Source organism: Pelodiscus sinensis, chromosome 3 (genome assembly GCF_049634645.1).
Source record: "Pelodiscus sinensis isolate JC-2024 chromosome 3, ASM4963464v1, whole genome shotgun sequence".
Taxonomy (NCBI): domain Eukaryota; kingdom Metazoa; phylum Chordata; order Testudines; family Trionychidae; genus Pelodiscus; species Pelodiscus sinensis.
Genome location: NC_134713.1, coordinates 198,185,754 through 198,205,572, shown reverse-complemented (window position 1 = coordinate 198,205,572; position 19,819 = coordinate 198,185,754). Strand labels below are relative to the sequence as shown.

At 44.5% G+C, this 19,819-nt stretch overlaps 1 protein-coding gene across 1 annotated transcript in view; it reads right to left on the bottom strand.

The window, feature by feature from the left end:
* Positions 1-17,578, bottom strand: part of HNRNPLL (heterogeneous nuclear ribonucleoprotein L like) — a 45,141-nt gene extending 27,563 nt beyond the window's left edge. The window contains exons 1-4 of the mRNA XM_075925834.1: positions 17,274-17,578; positions 4,711-4,829; positions 3,710-3,947; positions 667-752 (exon numbers count right to left, since the gene is read on the bottom strand). Of these exons, the coding sequence (XP_075781949.1) occupies positions 667-752; positions 3,710-3,947; positions 4,711-4,829; positions 17,274-17,462 (632 nt within the window). The 5' untranslated portion in view covers positions 17,463-17,578. The remainder of the gene's footprint in view (positions 1-666; positions 753-3,709; positions 3,948-4,710; positions 4,830-17,273) is intronic.
* Between the last annotated feature and the right edge of the window lie 2,241 nt (positions 17,579-19,819).

Below are 19,819 nucleotides of genomic sequence, written 5' to 3'. Positions count from 1 at the left end.
ATTCTGTTTGTAGATGGACAAGCAACGGACATTTTTGATAAGACACTGTATTTGTGGCGTGAGATTAAAGAGAATTGTGCTTTATCTTCATTGCCGTGCTGTGGAGATACAGCCTGCAGGACTAGTGTCCTTACAATATGCTAGACTAGATAGATGAAAAAAATCATATTTACGTATTTTGAGATTTTGTTCTCTGGAGACTAGCACAGGAGCATATCAAATGCCTACAGAGACTCCAGATGATGGCTTGTGTCAGGGTGTCCCAATGCCCTGACTCCTAGCACCTGTGTTCAGTGGCCTGCTATGCCAGATGGCCTAGATTCCGCAGCAGAGTAGACCAGAGATAGCCTGCAGCATCTTCGTAATGAGGAACGGACTTAACACAACATGTTTCCAAATGCACTAAAATGATTAGCCTGTCACATTCATCACAAGGGTCACTTTTAGCACAGTATCTAAAAACAATGAAAAGAAGTGATCTAAAAGTGGTAATATTTTGGTGCCAATTCATTTGCTACATAAACTGAAAATGACAAAGCATCTTCAACCAAATAACTGTCAAATCTGTAGAACTCAAGATTAACATAAAATCTCACTCATAATATGCATGCTTAAGTCTCATTTGTAGCAGAGAACAAAAAAAATCAGTATCAATAAAAAGGATATTCAACCATTGCTTGTATTCCATTTCTCTTGAATATAACAATACGTTGTACTTTCCCAACAGGGTTGCACACAGTATACAAGACATCCTATAAATGTAGAAGAAAAGTTATTTTAGTGAGATATTTCAAGTTTGACATTTTCATGAAGGTTCAAAAGGGACGTCAAGGTATGTGTGTGTGTTCATGGAGTAATTTTTACTATATCTACATTTAAATCTCAAAGAAGGATGAATAAACCCAGTTATTTATCAAATTATAGCTATTTTAAATATATATAAAAAGGAATGTTAATCTTAAAAGATGTTTTTCCTTATGTTGCTGTATCACAATCAAGAGCAGTCGACTCCTTCAAACGAAGATTGAAAACACACATTTTCTAGAATACAGAATCTCTCAAGCAGGGGTTCTCAAACTGGGGGTTGTGAACCCTCATGGACATACAGGATTATTACTTGGGCATCACGAGCTGTTAGATCAAAATGAAATTTGGAATCCTTGTATTTAATCTATAGAGGGTGTCACACACAGAGGCATGCTGTGTAAAAAGGTTGGCCAATACAAGGTTGATGAGAGTGCTTCCTTAAGTAGTTCTCAAATAAGTATTAGTCCATGCTGTAGGATGTAGCTCAAGCCACAGAAGGAGGAGAGCTCCTTTCTCTACAGCATATTTCTGTATAATATCATTGGCAAACAGATTCATGACTCAGATCTCTCTCCCCTCAGTTCCTTCCTTTCTTTCGTGCAAACTATAATTTTTACGCAGCCTGACTCATCCCAACATGGCTAATACTGATCTCAATCCCACCCCCAAATGCTCTCCACTACCTCCTCTCTCAGTCACTGTGGACACCACCACCATCATGGCTTGCCACTCAGGCCTGTCACCTGAGCTTCATGTTCAACACAGACCTCTAGCTCCTCACATTCAGCCTGTATCAATCATGCCAGTTCTTTATGCACTCTCTCTCTAAGACATGGCCTGCCTTATCTACCCACATAGCTATAATTTTCATCCCAAGATCTCATCTTGACAGCTGCAACTTCCTTTTCTCTGGTTGACCAATGCAACCTAGCTCTTCGGCCATCTATTCAGAATACCGTTGCAAAGATTTTCTTAGTCACTGTTTTGATTGTATCACCCGCTTTCACATCCCTCCATTGACTCTTCCTCCTCCATTACATCAAATAGAAGTTGCTTGATCTTCACTTTCAAGGCCCTTTATAGCCTAATTTTCTGTTTAGATATTAACTTCTATCACTGATTGGCCCCTCTTGTTAAATTTTCAAAACAAGCATCTCCATGATTTCTCGCATGCTGCTCCTAACATCCAGGAGGAATTCCGTATAAACTGCAAAATTAACTCATTAGTTTCCTTCAAAACTCTCCTCTGTTGTGATGCTCATAAAATCTTGACCATGGATAGGTTGCTGGTGTGCCGGGATGTTATGCTAATCAACACAGATTGTTTCCTTGTAACTCACCTTTCTGTAGACTCGTTTTATACTGGGTCATAAGCTCTTTGGGACACGGACCATATTTTTGTTCTGTTTGTACAGCACTTAACACAATCAGTCTGGAGTTCTGATCTATGAGTAGGGCTCTTAGGCATGATGAATACATAACTAAAAATATATTTACCCAAACCAAAGTATCAGCAAGTGGCTCTTCTGCCCTATCATTGGATGCAGAGAAAGCCTTTGGACTGCAAGAATTGTGTTTTTGTAGTGCTAAAGCATGTTGTCCTTCATAGTTTAATTCATATTTTATAAAAGCTGCATCTTCATCCCCAATCTTTGATAGTAGTGAAAAGAACTTCAGTTTCATCTCCGGAAAGGGGAAAGACACAAATTAATGGGCATCCGGAATTTTCACTACACTCTGCATGAGATCTTGCACCCAGGAGAGTGCAATATGTCGAAGTATCAAAAGTAAAGAGGGCTACATTATGTGGCAACATACTGAGACATATGACAAAACCCAGATAATTTATTGCCTTGGCTTCTAATCTAGTAGATCAATCTATGGCTAGAAATAAGGCAGTTAAGCAGTGAAGCAACATCCATGGTCAAGATTCCTGGTCTTCATGTCCTATAATGGGAATAAAAAGAAACTGGGATTTTTTTAGAATCTGATTGTCTAAGTAGTTTTAACTTGCAAGTTAAGTTTTAGTAATCATTGATGGATCACTCAATTTCCTGTTCTGTTCATTCCTTCTGAAGCAGATGAAATTAGCTGCTGTCAGAAGACACTGGGCTAGAGGGATCCTTAGTATGACCCACTGTGGCTGTTCCTACGTTTTCAGAAGATTGCCCAATAGGGTTAAGTGTAGAGCTGAGAAAAACAAGTCTTCAAAGACATTGAATAGCAGCTGTGCTCATCTTCACAGGTGTTTTGCAATGTCTAAAAGATTCAGTGGTCTGGATTTTGAAATACTAAATTTCTACATACTTTTTAAAGGACACCCTGAAAGTATTTCTATAACAAGTGGAATGCCATTCAGTTTTAAGCCGTTAGAAATATTTATGATTGAGAGAGTTATGTTGGACTGTTTTCTGCTCATACTAACTTTGCCCTGAGCAAATATTAATATAGTGGCCTTGAGCAAATATTATTAAAAATGTACTGCATTTTATGAGTGCACAAGCAAGCAGCAGCTAGTTTCAGAGGAAAAGGGCAAGGTTAACCATGAAAAAAAATTAAAAGAAGAGTCAAGAATATTTGGCACTAATCAGTCAAACCTGTAAGCTAAATTGTTTTACTTTCTGCAAGTATTACCAGGTTTGGCTATACATCCAGTGTCTTATAAACTGTACCCTCGTGCATCCGAAGCACTAACTGCATCTCTGAAGAAGTCTGATGTACATCCTCAACCTGAATTCTCTGTTGCAATGAAGATTACAGCAAAACTGACTGCATATTAAAAAGCATAAACAAACACCCATAATTCTTTGGCTCACATGAAAATATATATATCACAATAAAAAGTATATATACACTGAAAGCAAAATTGAAAGGGTTTTAAAAAAATGTTTAAGAAACATACCACTGTAATTGGGTAGAGAGGATTTTGAATCGATAGTAGAAGAACTTTATTTCCGCCTGATGGATCATCCGTGTTCCCTGGCCGAGTGATCCTTTTGCTTGTAGAGTAGTTGAAAAAAGCTTGCTGTCCAGCTATATATACTGGCTCATCTGCTGCAAATGTCACACACTTCTTGGCACTTTCTATATTTTCAAACTCCACCAAAGCCTGGCGTTTAAATGGCATCATCATGACATAACTGGGCAGTAGACAAACACCAGAATAAGTTCTCCTAGTATACTTTTTCTTAAGATCACTTGTCAAACGAAACAATGTTAATTTAAAAAAAATTCCCTAGTGCAAGATGTCCGGTCTCCTTTCATAAATCAGTTACTTTCATTCTATTCCCTAAACCAAGTCATGTATCCATAAAGTATGTCTGCACAAAAAATTAAACCAGCACAAGCAGTATTTTCAAAATATAGAGTTAAACATTAGTCTAAGTAAAGCTTGTCATGTTCACAATTAGCTGATATGAAGGATATAATAACCCTGCTAGAACTATGGGTAGCTGAAGATTTTACTTCGAAACCAAAATGTTTTACTAACTACAGTTTAAAAAGGTCACAGTCAAGAGAAAAAAAAAACCTGCAAAAATAGCTCAAATCTTCGACACTGTATAAGAGTGGGAGAAACCTATAATTCTACCATAATTATTCTTATAGTTAAAAATTGAAAGCCTGGCTGCAGACATGAAAAGTTGAACATAAAATAACAAGATTTTATTTTATTGGCCTTCTTGTATACAGAAAGCACCGTGTCTGCAGTTAGAGACATTGTCAAGAAATTCAGTTTTCCTGTGCTAGTGACTTAATTATTGATATGAATGGCCAATTTGAGATTAGGAATTTCACAATCAGTTTATCAGAGCATTTAGCTTTGTTCTCAAAAGCAATCCTACCACCAAAGCTCCCAACCTGCCTTGAGCCACCAGAGACATGGTTTTATTTTGGTCAACATACCATATGGTTCCAAATTTTTCAAGAGCCTCCACAAGATCCGCTTCTACAACTGATTCACAAAGTCCTCGGACATGCACGACAGGAGAAACGGAAACTTTGTGATGACTTCCACCCACATCCTAACAAAAGCACAAAAACATTTCTAATTTATACCAGAATTTGAAACATAGCTATTGTTAACTAAGTATAAGTAAATACCTGACTTCCCACCCAGCAAAAGTGCCTCCATCCACAAGATCTAACAAGTCTGTCTCTCTTTCTCTCTCAGCAAGCATGTTGCTGAGCTGCATATTGAGATTCTCTTAAAAATTAACCAAGACGGGAGTTTCCAAATTTGGTCTCCTGCATTAATAAGACCTTTTCTATACTAGGAAGCGAACCATAATTTTACAAAGATTTCTGCTCTGAGATACTATTTTCCTCAACAGTTCAGGACAGCGTATCCATACGAGCACAGTAAAGGCTGAATGATTTTTTCATAGTCTTCCAATCTAGTTAAAGCCAATTTTAGTTGGTGATGCACAGAGAGGACAAAGGGATCCATTACTGTAATGTGAACCAACATTTTCAACAAAGGTTTACACTTTGAACATACAAATTCACGGAAACTGACTGCATGTTTAACACAGATGTGGTTGTATCGCTGTTTATATAATTAGTTGTACAGTAACTGCATTGCGCATGTGTTTCTTATAAAAGCAAGATTTGTAACTGCTCTTTACATCCAGAGTTCTTCTCTCTTGAACTGAGTTTCAACAACATTTTCTCACATTACAAAGGAAAAAAACCAAACTGAATACAGGTTCTGTATTTTATGTAATTATGACCTTCTCTAATCACTGAGGGTTACACCTGCACAATCAGAACTATACCTAGGGAGCTGGCACTTAACCTCCCGCCCCCCCAAGGTATTATATATTTTATATCCTGGTTTTGATCCTACTGGGTATTTGCATATCCCCTCTGTGATAAACTACGTGAAAAGATTCAGGGTCTTGAGGACATAGCTTTAAGATCTGAAAATTATGCTATCAAAGAATTTCATTACTCAACTAATTCCTTCACTATCACCCTCCTCCCCCACAAAATGGCCTGCACTAAGAACTATATATGGCAAATCATTAGCACAAACACAGTCAACTTTCCTTTAAGAACAATTATTATGTTTATGCACAGCAATATTCGAAGTGGTAGTTTTTAGTTAATCTTTCCCTGTGCATCTCTGAGGTAAGAACAAGCATGGTAAATTTCCACCTAAAAACAGAAAAGATTAATAAAGGAGGGAACCTGACACTAAAAGATACAAAGTCAGCAGGAAAAGTTAGATATTGAAGGCATACTAAATAAGTTGTGACAAACAGCTATGGTGATCAACTCCTGCCACATTGCAGATTAGTGCCATGTGAAGTTAACCAGTGTAACTGTAACCAGCTCTATTTTATGGAAATATATCCATGCAGAAGTATAATGTCTTCCAACTACAGAGTAGACAACTTCACCTGGGGTCTTCACCCCTCCCCTCAGGATATAAGCACTTAAACGTTATGTAAATTGGCTTCTAAGACTGTCTTTCTTACAGTTCAAGCAGTTCTTCTTTTCCTTTCCTACAATCTTTTATTGAGCTTGCAAATTCATGGAAATTGATTTAAACAGACATGGGTTTGCAGTGGTTTATATACTTATTTGTACTCAGGTGTGCACTAACTACATTGAACATGAGTTTCTTGCAAAAGCAAGATCTGTAATGTGTCTCTACTGCCAGAGTTCTGAATAAATGATTCTGAGCTGTTATTGCCAAGATTACTGTCCTCAGTATCTGCAGTTACAATCTGAAAATGGCTTTGGCACTGAAATTGTTATAAGCAACCCCAGAATTCGCAAACTTTAAATTAGCCAGTGAATAAATTACTTTGAAACTAAGTATCTACAACAATCTGCTACTAAAACTAAGATTTCAAAAACAACAAGAAATCCTGTGGCACCTTAGAGACTAACAGATTTATTAGGGCATAAGTTTTCCTGGGTAAAACCCACTTCATCAGATGAGTTGGGAGTGGAAATTATGGAGGCAGGGGTATACAGGCAGTCCCCGAGTTACACGGATCCGACTTACGTGGGATCCGCAGTTACGAACAGGGCCCTTCCTCTCCCTGGTCTCCAGCAGACCAGGGAGAGGAAGCAAAGCAGCGGAATCAGCCGGGCTTCCTGGAATCAGCCGCTGATCAGTTACAGCAGCAGCTGACTTGGGGATGCCTGGGTTCTTAAGTTGAATCTGTATGTAAGTCAGAACTGGCGTCCAGATTCGGCCGCTGTTGAAACTGATCAGTTTCAGCAGCGGCTGAATCTGGACGCCAGTTCCGACTTACATACAGATTCAACTTAAGAACAAACCTACAGTCCCTATCTTGTACGTAACCCAGGGACTGCCTGTACATAGGAATCATAGGGCTGGAAGAACCTCAAGAAGTCATTGACTCCAACCCCCTACCCAAAGCTGGACTGATCCTAACTCATCCCAGCCAGGGCTCTGTCAAGCTGGGACTTAAAAACCTCTAGGGATGGAGAGTCTACCCCCCGTCCCCCAGGTAACCCATTCCAGTGCTTCACCACTCTCCTAGTAAAATAGTTTTTACTAATATCCAACCTAGACCTCCCCCAAAAAGCAGTTACTTGTATGACTTCTTTGCAGCCTGGTGCCAGTAATTTTCCTGGAATGACTTTGCAGGGCAGAGGGATTCAGGACTGTTTGAGGGGAAGGATATTTCCTGGAGGTGGTAAACTTGAAAAGTAAATTTTCTGGTTGTGTAGCATTCATTCTGGAGTAAAATCCTGCCTCTAATTTCCACTCCAACTAATCTGATGAAGTGGGTTTTACTCACAAAAGCATATGCCCTAATAAATCTGTTAGTCTCTAAGGTGCCAAAGGACTCATTGTTTTTGAAATCTTAGTTTTAGTAGCAGATTGTTGTAGATACTTGCAAGATTATATTGTTTTAAACTGAAACAAGTGTTCTTTGAAGGTGAGTGGTGGTGGCGGCGGCGGCAAGAGAAGAGCACCAACTATATTTGCATAAATCACAACATATTTCCTGAATTATCTTTGAGGTCTAAAGCTACAGTTACAGAATTAAACAGGAGTTTATTATGCTTTCAGCTGCAGATATTTAAAGAAGATGGAGAGCTGAGGAAAGACAGTAGTTTCTATTTTCCCTTTCTCTTTTCTTTGTTCTGTCCTCTCCTGATGGTTGGTAGCAAATCTACTTGCATTTCCATCACGGAGGGCACCATCCATTTCCTCTTTCTGCAATGGCAAAAGCAGGTTGGCTGACTCCTTGTTTCCCACTTTCCAGGTAAGTCACTGGGCTGCAAGTGATCTACAGACTACAGTTTTGGCACCATACACTCCCCTTCCTCAATTGTTGTTCTGGACGTTAAGCACAAAAAATACTAAGTAAAGAAGAATCCTAAGGATGCTCATGCATTTAGTTTTAGGGCTGTCTAGGTTGCAGTGATAAATATCTAAAAACAGATTTACAGGTAATGAGTATTTTAAGAGAGCACAGGCAGCAACAGAGGCTTTGGACTGGTCTACACAAGCAAACAGTAACAACCGAAAACCATATTGATACAAACCACTAACCATGTGGATGCAGTTTGCCCATACAGGAAGGGAAATAAGCTAAACTGGTATAAGCTAAACTGGTATAAGGCACTTTCATTCCACTATTACAGCATTCATATTAAATTACGTAGCACCTTAAGAGACTAAAAATATATAAATAGTATTGTGAATTCTCATAGACAAAACCCACTTCAGATGAGTTTGAGTGGGTTTTGCTCATGATACTATATATTTTGTTAGTCTACGGTGCCACAGCACTACTTGTTTTTAAAGTTACAGACTAACATGGCTACCCCTCAGACATGATATGGCTCCTGCTGAAGATTATGCTTTAAACTTGGAAGGATTAGATTAATAGTAAATGTCAGTTAATGTTCATTTCACTGTACACACAAGCCGATTTTAATATATTTCCATCAACAGTAACTTTGAAATTACAAATAGGCAAAGAAAGAAAAATGCCACAAGAATTTGAGAGTTTGATTTAAGGAGATTTTCTTTGTATATTTCAAGTATAAGTGTTGATGCTTGACTCAAGGGCAGCCAAAGATAGGCTTCTGATGCTTGCCTGCGACCCTGGGAACTGATGATAAGGTGTGCTGTCTGCCCAGGGCTTTTCCTGTTCATCTGGAGAGAAGAAATTAAAGTCATGGCTAAAGCAGTCACTGAGGAGCACTGCAGGACACCTCCGGAAGGCCAAGAACACTGACTTTCAAAGCACTGTGTCTGCACAACTGCCAATTCAACAACGCAAGCTTGAATTCTGTGGTAACTCCTTGTGAGTCGCGCAAAAATCGACTTTAATAGCCCTTAAAGTCTGGAACGGGTTTGGTGGTGTGGACTTGCTGTTTAGAAAATCAACTTAATGCAGCTAAGTTCAACCTAGACTCCTAGTGTAGACCAGGCCGCACTCCTTCCTTTTGATATGCTAGTGAACACACACACATGCGCACACTCCCCCATCCTCCACAAAATCTGTTAGTCTTTAAGGTGCCATAGGATTCTTCATAGCAAGGATTTTTAATTTAATCCATAACCTTGGAGGGGGGGGGGGGTGTCATATCCTATGACTGGAGAATTACCAATAAAGTATCAATTTTTAAGGAAGGGGGAAAAGTGTTCTGGAACTCCACAGGCCCATTAATTTGACTACAGATGTTAACGTGCACTTGTGTACATGGTTAACCAATAAGCTTGGGCTCATTAGTTAATCTGCATGGTTGCAGGCACCCACCCCCACTGACTCTGTATCAGAGGCAGCAGGGTGCAGGGGGGAAGGGTGCACATGGGAAGCTGGCTTTTAATAGTCTTGGCAGAAGAAGCGGGAGCATACTAATAAAATTTGCAGATAGAAAAAAAACTAGGAAGTACTGACAATACAGAAGACTGGAATATTATGTAAGATGATCTGGAGGACCGTGAAAACTGCAATGAGTAAAAAAGGGGATGAAACTGAATACAGGTAGTCCCCGGGTTACGCGGATCCGACTTATGTCTACGGCAACCCAGCTGTGGGCAGGGGCTGCTTCACAGCAGTAGTCCCCATGTGCAGGGGAGTCCCAAATCCCCAATGAGACCCCTGCACACAGGAGTTGCTGCCAGTTGAGTTCAGTTCTGAGTGCAGGACAAAACCCTGCTGTGATGCTGCAATTTAAAATGCAGTAGGAGCCAGGGAGCAGGCTGCACGGTTCCTACTGCCTTTTTAAATTGCAGAGCCGCAGTGAGGTTTGGTCCCGCACCCGCTGTGAGCTGGAACTGAGCCGGACTGCCTATCAATTAGTTGATAAAAATTCTATCAACTACTCAATTAGTTAAATACCCACATTTTAACATCCCTAATCTGGAATACCGTGTGCAATTCATGTGTCTCATATCATGTTTAAGGAAAATGAATTCAAACAGGAACAAGTGTAGAGAAGGGCTAGTAGGATGATCAGAAGCATAGAAAACCCACCTCATGAGAAGACTCAGAGCTTGGTTTGTTTAGCTTATCCAAAGAAAGGTTAAGGGGGAGATATCATCACCTTCTATAAATACATCAGAGGGATAAATGCTAGGGAGGGAGAGAAGTAATGGAAGTTAAGCGCCAATTCTGACATAAAAATAAATGGATATAAACTGTCCACCACCAAGTTTAGACTTGAAATTAGGCCAAGTTTTCTAGCCATCAGAGGAGTGAAGTTCTAGAACAATCTTCCAAAGAGAGCATCTGGGACAAAAAACCTAACTGGTTTCAAGACCAAGTTTGACAAGTTTATGAAGGGGATGGTATGATAGCACAATGGCATGTAGCCACTGTGACTGCTAATAGTAAATAACTTTCAACAGTAAGTAATGAGACAGACAGTGAGGGCTCTGGGTTACTACAGAAAATTCCTTCTCAAGTATCTAATTGTTGGTTCTTAACAACATGCCTACGGTCCAAATGACCACCATATTTGGGGTCAGGAAGGAATCTTCTCCCAGGTCATATTGGCAGAGACTCTGGGAGTGTTTTGCTTCCTCTGCACCATGAGACATGGGTCACTTGCAAGTTGAAACTAGAGTAAATGGTGGATTCTCTGTAACTTGAAAACTAACACGGGGTAGGGAATCTTTTTTGGGTCGAGGGCCACTGATTCAGAGAAAAAAAATCAGTTAGGGGTTTCTCACCCCAACCCTAAAATCAAACCCCTCACTGATATGGCCCCTGACTGAGGAGAAAGATACTCCTCACATTCTCCTCACACACCAGAGCCTGGGGGGGGGGGCAATCTACTAGATTTTGTGTGCTCCAGCCCCACCGGTAAAGCAGTGGGGAGGCTGGAGAGCCAGCACAGGGTCCCCAGTGCGGGGCCTGGGTCTGAGCCTTGTGAGCCAGATCAAGGCAAGCCAGGGACCACATCCGGCCCACAGGCCTGAGGTTCCCCACTCCTGCTTAAGCACATGATTTGAGGATTTCAGTAACTCAGTCAGAGTTTATAGGTCTATTACAGGAGTGGATGAATGAGGTTCTGTGGCCAGACTAGATGATCATGATTGTCTGTATTGGGCTTAAAGTCTATGAGTCTACAAAACTGCCAGAAGCTGAACTGGATGACAGGGGCTGGATCACTCAATAATTAACTTATTTAACAAATGTTTCAGTGGATATCAGCCACTTTTGGAAAATAGGTCACTGAGCTAGACAGACCACTAGTCTGACCCATTATGGTCATTCTAGTAATGATGTCCACACTAGGGATGTGCTGCTTTAATTAAATCAATATACAGTAAAACTCTAATAGTCCAGCATCCAATAGTCCAGCACTCCTGATAGTCCGGCATCAAAATGGCAAGAGCCTAGTGAGTGAGCTTCGGCAAAAAATGAGTCACAAGGTAACAGCGGCAGAAGCTGAACTGAGCAAAAAGGGTAAAAAAGGCTTAAAAAAACTAAAACGTTACAGTACACTGTATACAGTATGTACAATACAAAGGGTTAAGAACACACACTATATATATATATATATATACACACACACACACACACACACACACACACTATATATATATATATATATATATATATATATATATATATATATATATATATATATATATATATATATATAAAACCAGCTTAGAGTACCTCCTGACAGTCCGGCATATCTGATAATCTGGCACCACCTAGGTCCCATAGGTTCCGGATTATCGGAAGTCTACTGTAGTTGCAGAAGTATATAAACTATATAGTTCAGCCCTAAGTCAGGAAGCCACATAACTCAATTATGTTTTAATTAAAAAATATGCTTTATTTAAATGATTGTATTTTTTTTTTTAAAAAAGCAGTGTTATTTTTAGGAAGTTAATTTTTATTTTGGATTTCTTAAAAAAGGCATTGTTTGAGGCTGTAGGGGGCTCAGGGCAGTGGACTGGGGTTTTTGAGAATGAAAGAGGCAGTATTGGGGTGGTGAGGGGCTGACAGGGGCCTAGTGTAGTAATCAAGGTTGGGGAGATGAGTGGGACTCAGAGCACAGGACTAGGAGGGTGCAGGAGTCAGGTCCCCAGCCAGCCCCTTTCATCTGCTTGGTGATTCTGTCTCTTTTCTGTTTGGTTTTATGAAAAGCAGTCCCATTCCAGGCACATCCCATTGTCCTGGCACAACCAAACCTTGACCTTGCTTTAAGTTATGATAAAAATCAGCTCAATACCAAATTTGGTAGTCCTAACTCTTACTGTTTAGGAGTCCTTGTACAGACAGAATCACTCTCTAAAATATATAGCAGAAGAAAGATAGCTGAGCTGTTGTAAAAGACCTCCCCCTTAAATAATCCTCAATCCAAGAAAAGAAACAAATGGTCTGAAAAAGCAGTCATCACTGTCAGTGCTGTACGCTGTAGCTATTCAGGACATGGCCATGAATTGTATTTCCACTGCTCTAGTGGTCACTGTATCCTGACCCACTGATATCAGCATCAGCAAAGGCAGCTAAGCAACATAAAAAGGCAGTTATTTATAGCATATGTAGATTGACACCATCAAAAACCACGCCTTTCAGGTTAGTGTAGAGCTTGTTATCAATATGAACATTCCCTTTTTACACTGAGGTATCTCTGCACCAACTCCTTTGCTTCCCAGCAGTTCCACCCAGGCCGCTGGCATGACAATCTTTTCCTGCACCAAGAACAGCAGACTAAATTAATTAGTACTACCAACTTTACTCAGCAGTAAATACACCTGAAATTGAGAATTAAGTCAAGAAGCTTTTAATTTCCAGAACAAACATCAGTCAGAATCACAGGGTTGAAAGAGACCTCAAGGAGTCATGAGCCCAGCTCAAAGCAGGGCCAACGGCAACTATTTCATCCCAGCCAGGGTTGTCAAGCCGGAATTTACAAACCTCTAGGGATGGAAATTCCACCATCTCCCTAGGGAACCCATCCCAGAGCTTCCCCATTGTCTAAATAAAATAGTTTTTCCTAATATCCAACCGAGACCTCTGCAACTTGAGACCCTGGCTCCTTGTTCTGCCATCTGTCACTACTGAGAACACATTAGCACTCAGGATGTTTATTTATATTTTCAGCAGTTACATGGGGGAGAAGGAGGGCAATGACTCCCATGGAGCCAACTGCCCTCTCTACCTCCCATGCTGTCATCTGTTTCCGAAGCAAGGGGGTGGGGTGGAGAGAGTGGGGCTTAAAAGGCAGGTGGTGGACATGGCTCTGGGGGGGCAGGCTGGGGGGTAAAAGCAGCTGGGCTAGAGAAGCCCCTGCCCATGGCAGTGCAGGGGCCACTCTAATGTGACGAGAGTGGGCAGATCAGCCCCTCCCGCTGTCTGGCTCCCGTTCAATCAGTTAACTGGGCACACTTAACATTTAACCGGTTAAATAATTAAATGGGATTTAACACTCCTAGTAACTGTTAAAAATCCTAGCAGTTACACACACCGTGGGCTCTGCAAGCATAAAGCTTATACTGCAGAGCCCGCAGCACAGTCGGCTCCTCCAGAGCATGGCCAGCAGCCAGCGCACACCCTGCAATATAAGGTTTATAGCGTATAGCCCACAGCACAGCCAGGGAGTCGGCTGCTGCCCCACACTGCAGGTTCTGATACTGCAGAGATCACAGCGTGGGGAGGCAGCTGGTGCACATTGGTTGAGAGTTTAATTGTAATGGAAACAGCAGTTCTTATTGGTTAACCACTGAAACGGTTAAACTCTTACATCCCCAATTCAGATTTTCTATAAATCTTCACATTTTGCTATTAATTTCTATTCCATTTTTTGTCTTTCAGTTGGTCTCGCTGGTTTGCACTTTTTCTCTCCCCCACGTATTTTCCCTTTCAGTAGTCTCACAAACTCTTGAGTTTTTTTACCTCATCATTCGTCTCTTCTTCCTCGTACACATCTTTGCCCCCCCTTTTTTTAAGCTCAAAGCGACTAGATTAGTCGTCTCCAACCTTTTTAACCACAAGATTACTTTTTCAATGCAAGTCCAATGTAAGAGCTACCTCAAACCTAAATACTTTTGCCCCACTTCCTTCCTTCCCCTTCTTTGAGGCCCTGCCCCACCCCTTATCCGAGACCTCACCCTGCTCACTCCATCCCCCCTCCTTTCCCATCCTCACTCACTCTCACCAGGCTGGGGTAGGGCTTTAGGCTGCAGGCTCTGGTCTTGGGCCAAGGAGTTTGGAGTGTGGGAGGGGATCTGGGCTTAGCCTAGGGCGGAGAATTGCGGTTCAGGAGGGGCTGCAGGGTGCAAGCTTAAGGAAGGCTTTTGGGTGCAGGGAACTCATTTGGGACAGGAGGTTAGGTGCAGGAGGAGGTTCAAGGCTGCCACAGGAGTTCAGGATGCAGGCTCTGGCTGGGAACCATGTAACAGACAGCTTCCGGGTGGTGGAGCAGTGGGGTTAAGGCAGACTTACCCCTGCCCTGGCCCTGCACCAGTCCTGAAAGCAGCTGGCATGCACAGCAATGGCTCCATGGTGCCACGTGCTGCCCCTCGTCTACCGGCACTGAGCCCACAGCTTCTACTGGCCATGGTTCCCCATTACTGATCACTGGGAGCCGCAGGAGTGGTGTCTGCAGGCAAGGACAGCGTGTGGAGACAATCGCCTCTCCCCCCCACCGCTCTGTCTTTCTCAGGGGCTGTAAGGACATGCCAGTCACTTCCAAGAGCAGCATTTAACATAGGGATAATTACTCCAGGCACGACAGGTTGGGCATTTTAGAACTTACTACTCAAAAAATTAAATTTAAGCGTAAGATAAATGAAAATTATGAAATGCACAGACCAGTCACAAAGCAAAAATAACCCACTTTGCAAGCAGTAAAAGTAGTAACAACAACCTCCCATGTATGTGTTGGGTCGGAAGATGAGAGTGAAGGACAGTGTGTGTTTGTGAGAATCACAGACACAAGCAGTGTGTAAGAGTGATGGAGATTTGCATTGCCAAGCTCCCCCCCCGCCATCACCCTTCTCTCTGTGTGGAGATGGGGTACAGGAGTGGGGGGAGGAGGGACACCCAGACATCAGCCCTCCCTCTTCTTCCCCCCCATATCCTGCACAACAAGCAGGAGGCTTCCAGGGGGGCAGCTACATTTCCTACACCACTGGTTCTCTTCTCAACACCACCTCTTTTTTCTTTCCTTCATAAATATAGCAAAATCGTAAGGCAAGCAACTTTTTCCCCTGTTTACACACTACAGGTTTGCACACCGTTGCATGTGTATGCTAAGCACACTGCACAAACCAGGAACTACTTGCATTCTTCTATTACCTTCTACAAGATAAGGCATACAGCCCTCCCATCACCATTTCAGAGACTCTGCAACCTCTCTTCCGTGATGTCACAGGTTCAATATATCATCCGGTGCAGTCCTTCAGCCACATCCTTTCCATACCTGTGTTCTCCACTGCCCACATGGCAAGGGCTCTGTGCGCCACCTCACTGTCCATAACATTCTCTCACACCCATACTACTTTTTATCTGTCAGGCAAAAAACTTTAAGGGTATCAACATTTTTAAATAGTACTGAAAGGGAAGAGCTGAAATGAGATATTATGTTGGAAAGTGTTAACAGCTCCCATCAATCAATTCTTTGATCTCTAGACGATTACACAAATGGATGAAACTGATGAGTGTACGAACCAGATGCCTGGGTGCCATCTGACCCCCCAGTTCCAACTTCAGGTTTTTCCAGCTTTCATCAAAATCAATATGGAATCTGTCCACGGATGGAACTTACTAACATTTTGGACTTCTCAGATGCAGTGTTCTAAAGTTACGTTACATCCAAACACAGAAATACCATCTAGTTGTGCATTAAAGCTTGCTTTGCTAAGTCAATTACAGCACTCAAAAGCTAATTTTCAATGGTGTACCAATAACGCAGTTTACTTTTGGATTTTTTTCTCCTAATTGATTTAGTGCTGTCGCCATCAGAAAGTTCACTGGATGAAGAGACACTACCAGCAGAGAATCTTTCACAATGCCAACTCTCTCTCATCACCCCCTAAAAACCCAACCCTACTAGCGTTACAACACCAAACTCAGTTTCCTATATTCTGGTGCAGAACAATTTTTTTTTTTAAACACAAACCAACATTCAAAGGCTTCCTGAACTTCAACGTTTTCTACTGAACAGTAATGATCATCTCATCTGATCCTTTTTCCAAGGATGAAGGTTGACACAGAAAAAAATTCACACAAACAAACTGGATAGTTAAGAAATCCAGTGCAGATATGTGGAAAAGACACCATTTCACTATTTGGCTACAAATAGGCACACGCAACAATCATGGGAGCCAGGTAAAATGCATACTCGCTCAGACATTTGCATTGTAGAAGGATTAGTTGTTTGTTTTCTTCTAAATCTATGGGTATGTTGCTAAACTTGCCAGACAAAATGCAAGACAGCAAGATAAAAAACCCTTCTCTCTCCTTCCAGGTTTCATAGCTACAGCCATCAATGAGAAGGCAGGAGGGCTGTGATGGCTATACCTCAAATGGCAGCATGGCTCACCATGAAACACAGAACCAGACCATCTCCTCTACCCCTTCAGGACTACAGCTAGGCCTGGCCTCCTTCCCCTAGGGCGGAGGGAAAAGGTAAGATAGCGAGCATCACCCCTCCCCCCCAGATGGGAAAAATCAGCAGCTCCTCCTGTCTCTCACCATGGAGAAGGGGCAAACAGCATTTCCCTGCCACACCTCCAGGGATGGCCACCCCCCCCAAAGGCCAGGGGCGCAGAGAGCCGCTCTTCCCTGGCCCCCCCAGCCCCCCCGCTGCTCCCGCCAACTTCTTTTCTGCATCATCCAGCAGGAACGGAGCAATAGCCAACCCCTCCTCTCGGGAACCCCGCCCCCCGGGAGCCCCCCCCGGGGACCCCCCCAGGGCCCGCCCCGGCCCGCCCCGCCCGTCCCCGCAGCGGGCCCCCCCGGGCCCGCCCCCGCAGCGGGCGCCCTGCCCCGTCTCACCCCGCCCGAGAAGCCCCCGCCGCGGGGGCCCGGCGCTTTCTCCCGGCGGCCCTCGCCCTCCTCGGCGCCGCCGTACTCGATCTCGCCCTCCTCGGCGGCGGCGCTGGGCTTGAGGCGCTTGGCCTGGCTCTCGTAGGCGCCGTCCTCCTCCTCCTCGTACTGCTCCCCGGCCGACGAGGGCGACGACATGGCGGCGGCGCACACAATGGGGGGGTCGCTCGGCCGCGCAGCAACAGCAGCACCGGCAACGTTGCGCGCCGCTCCCTGCTCCGGCACCGGCCGCCGGGCAACGCCTCCCCGGCGCCGATTGGCCGGCTGCTGGAGCGGAGCGCTAGGACTGGCCGAGCGACCTGCCCGTCACGCGCCGCGCTCGGCAGCCCCTCCCCTAGCGCAGGGATGTCTGGCGACTGCGGTTTGGCAAAGCAGGAGCGGCTGGAGCCGCGCGCGAGGGGGCGGAGCCCGCCATGGCACGCGCATGGCCAACGGAACGGGGGAGGGGGGAGTGCCCCTGGCGCCAAGGCTGGGCTCGCCCCCTCACGGCGGTTGGGCCGCGCGCGCCCGGCTGGCGGGGCAGCTGCCGGGGGCCCGGCCCGGGGCGCTGCCGGCCTCGCACAGCCAGTGACGTCCTGTGGCAGTGAGTTCCACCGGCGCCGTTGCCTGGTGAGAGACCCGAGGCCCCATCTCCTTGTGTTACAGGCCTGAGGGGCCAGCGGGCCGCTCGCAGGCTAGGGCCGCCCGGCTCCTCTGTGACAGGGCTGGGCTCACAGCATCCTCTGGCCGGGGTCCCACAGGCTGGCTGCTGGGAGGAGGAGCTCCCTTTGTCCCCGCCTGTGCCGCGCTTCTGCCTCTGCTTCCCAAGGGGTCCCACACGCCTTCCCTCCTCCCTGCCCAGCCACCACGTGGGCTTCCCTTGGCCTCCCCTGCACAGTCCAGTGTCAGCACTGCCACCCCCAAGCAGGCAAAAATTATAAGGCGCGTCTCCCATAGTCCTGTATAGAGCATGCATTTAAATGGGTGTGTTTTGGCTGATGCAGTAGCTATGGAGACACTGCATTGCTTACATCAGCGGTTACTGCTCCAGGGCTGACAGAGGCGTGCCACTGTCAGGCCAGGGGTGGCGGGGTCCAGGGGAAAGCATCCCGCGATGCCCTACTTAAGTCTGTACAAACTGAGCTCCAGCCTATGAAAGCTTATTCCCAAATAAAACTGTTAGTCTTTGAGGTACCACTGGACTCCCCATTTGCTGAAACACATGAATAGGGCGACTCCTCTGGGACAAAGTACAAGTACTAACACTTTTCCCATACTGGCAGCTTGCACCCTCCCTTTCCTAAGAAACAGCAGTGAAATTGCAGAGGACCATATAAGAGGAGGGGAAAGGTTATATAACCATCATAAAAGGGATGCCAGCCCTCACTACTGTTAACAGTTACCAAGGACACATGGACATCCCAGAGAATGGCAAAGCAGGCATAGAGCCAGCTTCTGATCAGACTCTCATGCAATTCTGTCAGCCTCAGATCCAGGATTTAGCCCCCATACACTACTGCTCATGTTATCTAAGTCTTCTTGATGTTTGTAAAGGCTGAAGGAACTTCTCGAGGGGTGTGTGCTGAGTAGCCATGAAAATAATTTAAAATTTCTTACAAGTACTCTCCTAGCATATGACTTATGAGGAGAGGCTGAGGGACTTGGGTCTGCAGAAGCGAAGAGTGAGGGGGGATTTGATAGCAGCCTTCAACTTCCTGAAGGGAGGTTCCAAAGAGGATGGAGAGAGGCTGTTCTCAGTAGTGACAGATGGCAGAACAAGGAGCAATGGTCTCAAGTTGTGGTGGGAGAGGTCCAGGTTGGATATTAGGAAAAACTATTTCACTAGGATGAAGAGTGGTGAAGCACTGGAATGGGTTACCTAGGGAAGTAGTGGAGTCTCCATCCCTAGAGGTGTTTAAGTCTCGGCTTGACAAAGCCCTGGCCAGGTTGATTTTGTTGGAATTGGTCCTGCCTAGAGCAGGGGGCTGGACTTGACCTTCTGAGGTCTCTTCCAGTTCTATGCTTCTATGATACTGTGACCCGGTCCCTGCCAGCTCTAAATAGTTCCTTGCTGGCTTTTGCTGCAGCTCAGCCAGCTCTTGCTGGAGCTGCGCACCTGGGCACACCATCTACTTTCACCTCTGATGCTGAGAGCCATTGAACCAAACTGTAACCCTATATTTGATGGAAATCTCTTGAAGCCAGAGGGTGCAGCAGCCAGAGCCATCCCATTCACAGGAGTGTTGAAGGTGGCTGTCCCATGCCCGGTGTTTGGGGGGACCCTGCAGTGGCCACCTCAAGCATCCTATAGATGGGACCCAGGGGATTAGCTGGGAGCCTGATGCAGGGTGGCAGTGGGAATCACTTCCCACCCCTCACACCTGCTGCAGCAGCAGGAGCTGGAGCACCCTGTTAGTCTACACTGCTCCACCCTGCTGCTCTCTGTATTTCCATGGTAGCAGGAAGCATGGCAGGGACAGGGCTTGTGGGGAGGGGGCTTGCGGCAAGAGGTGTGT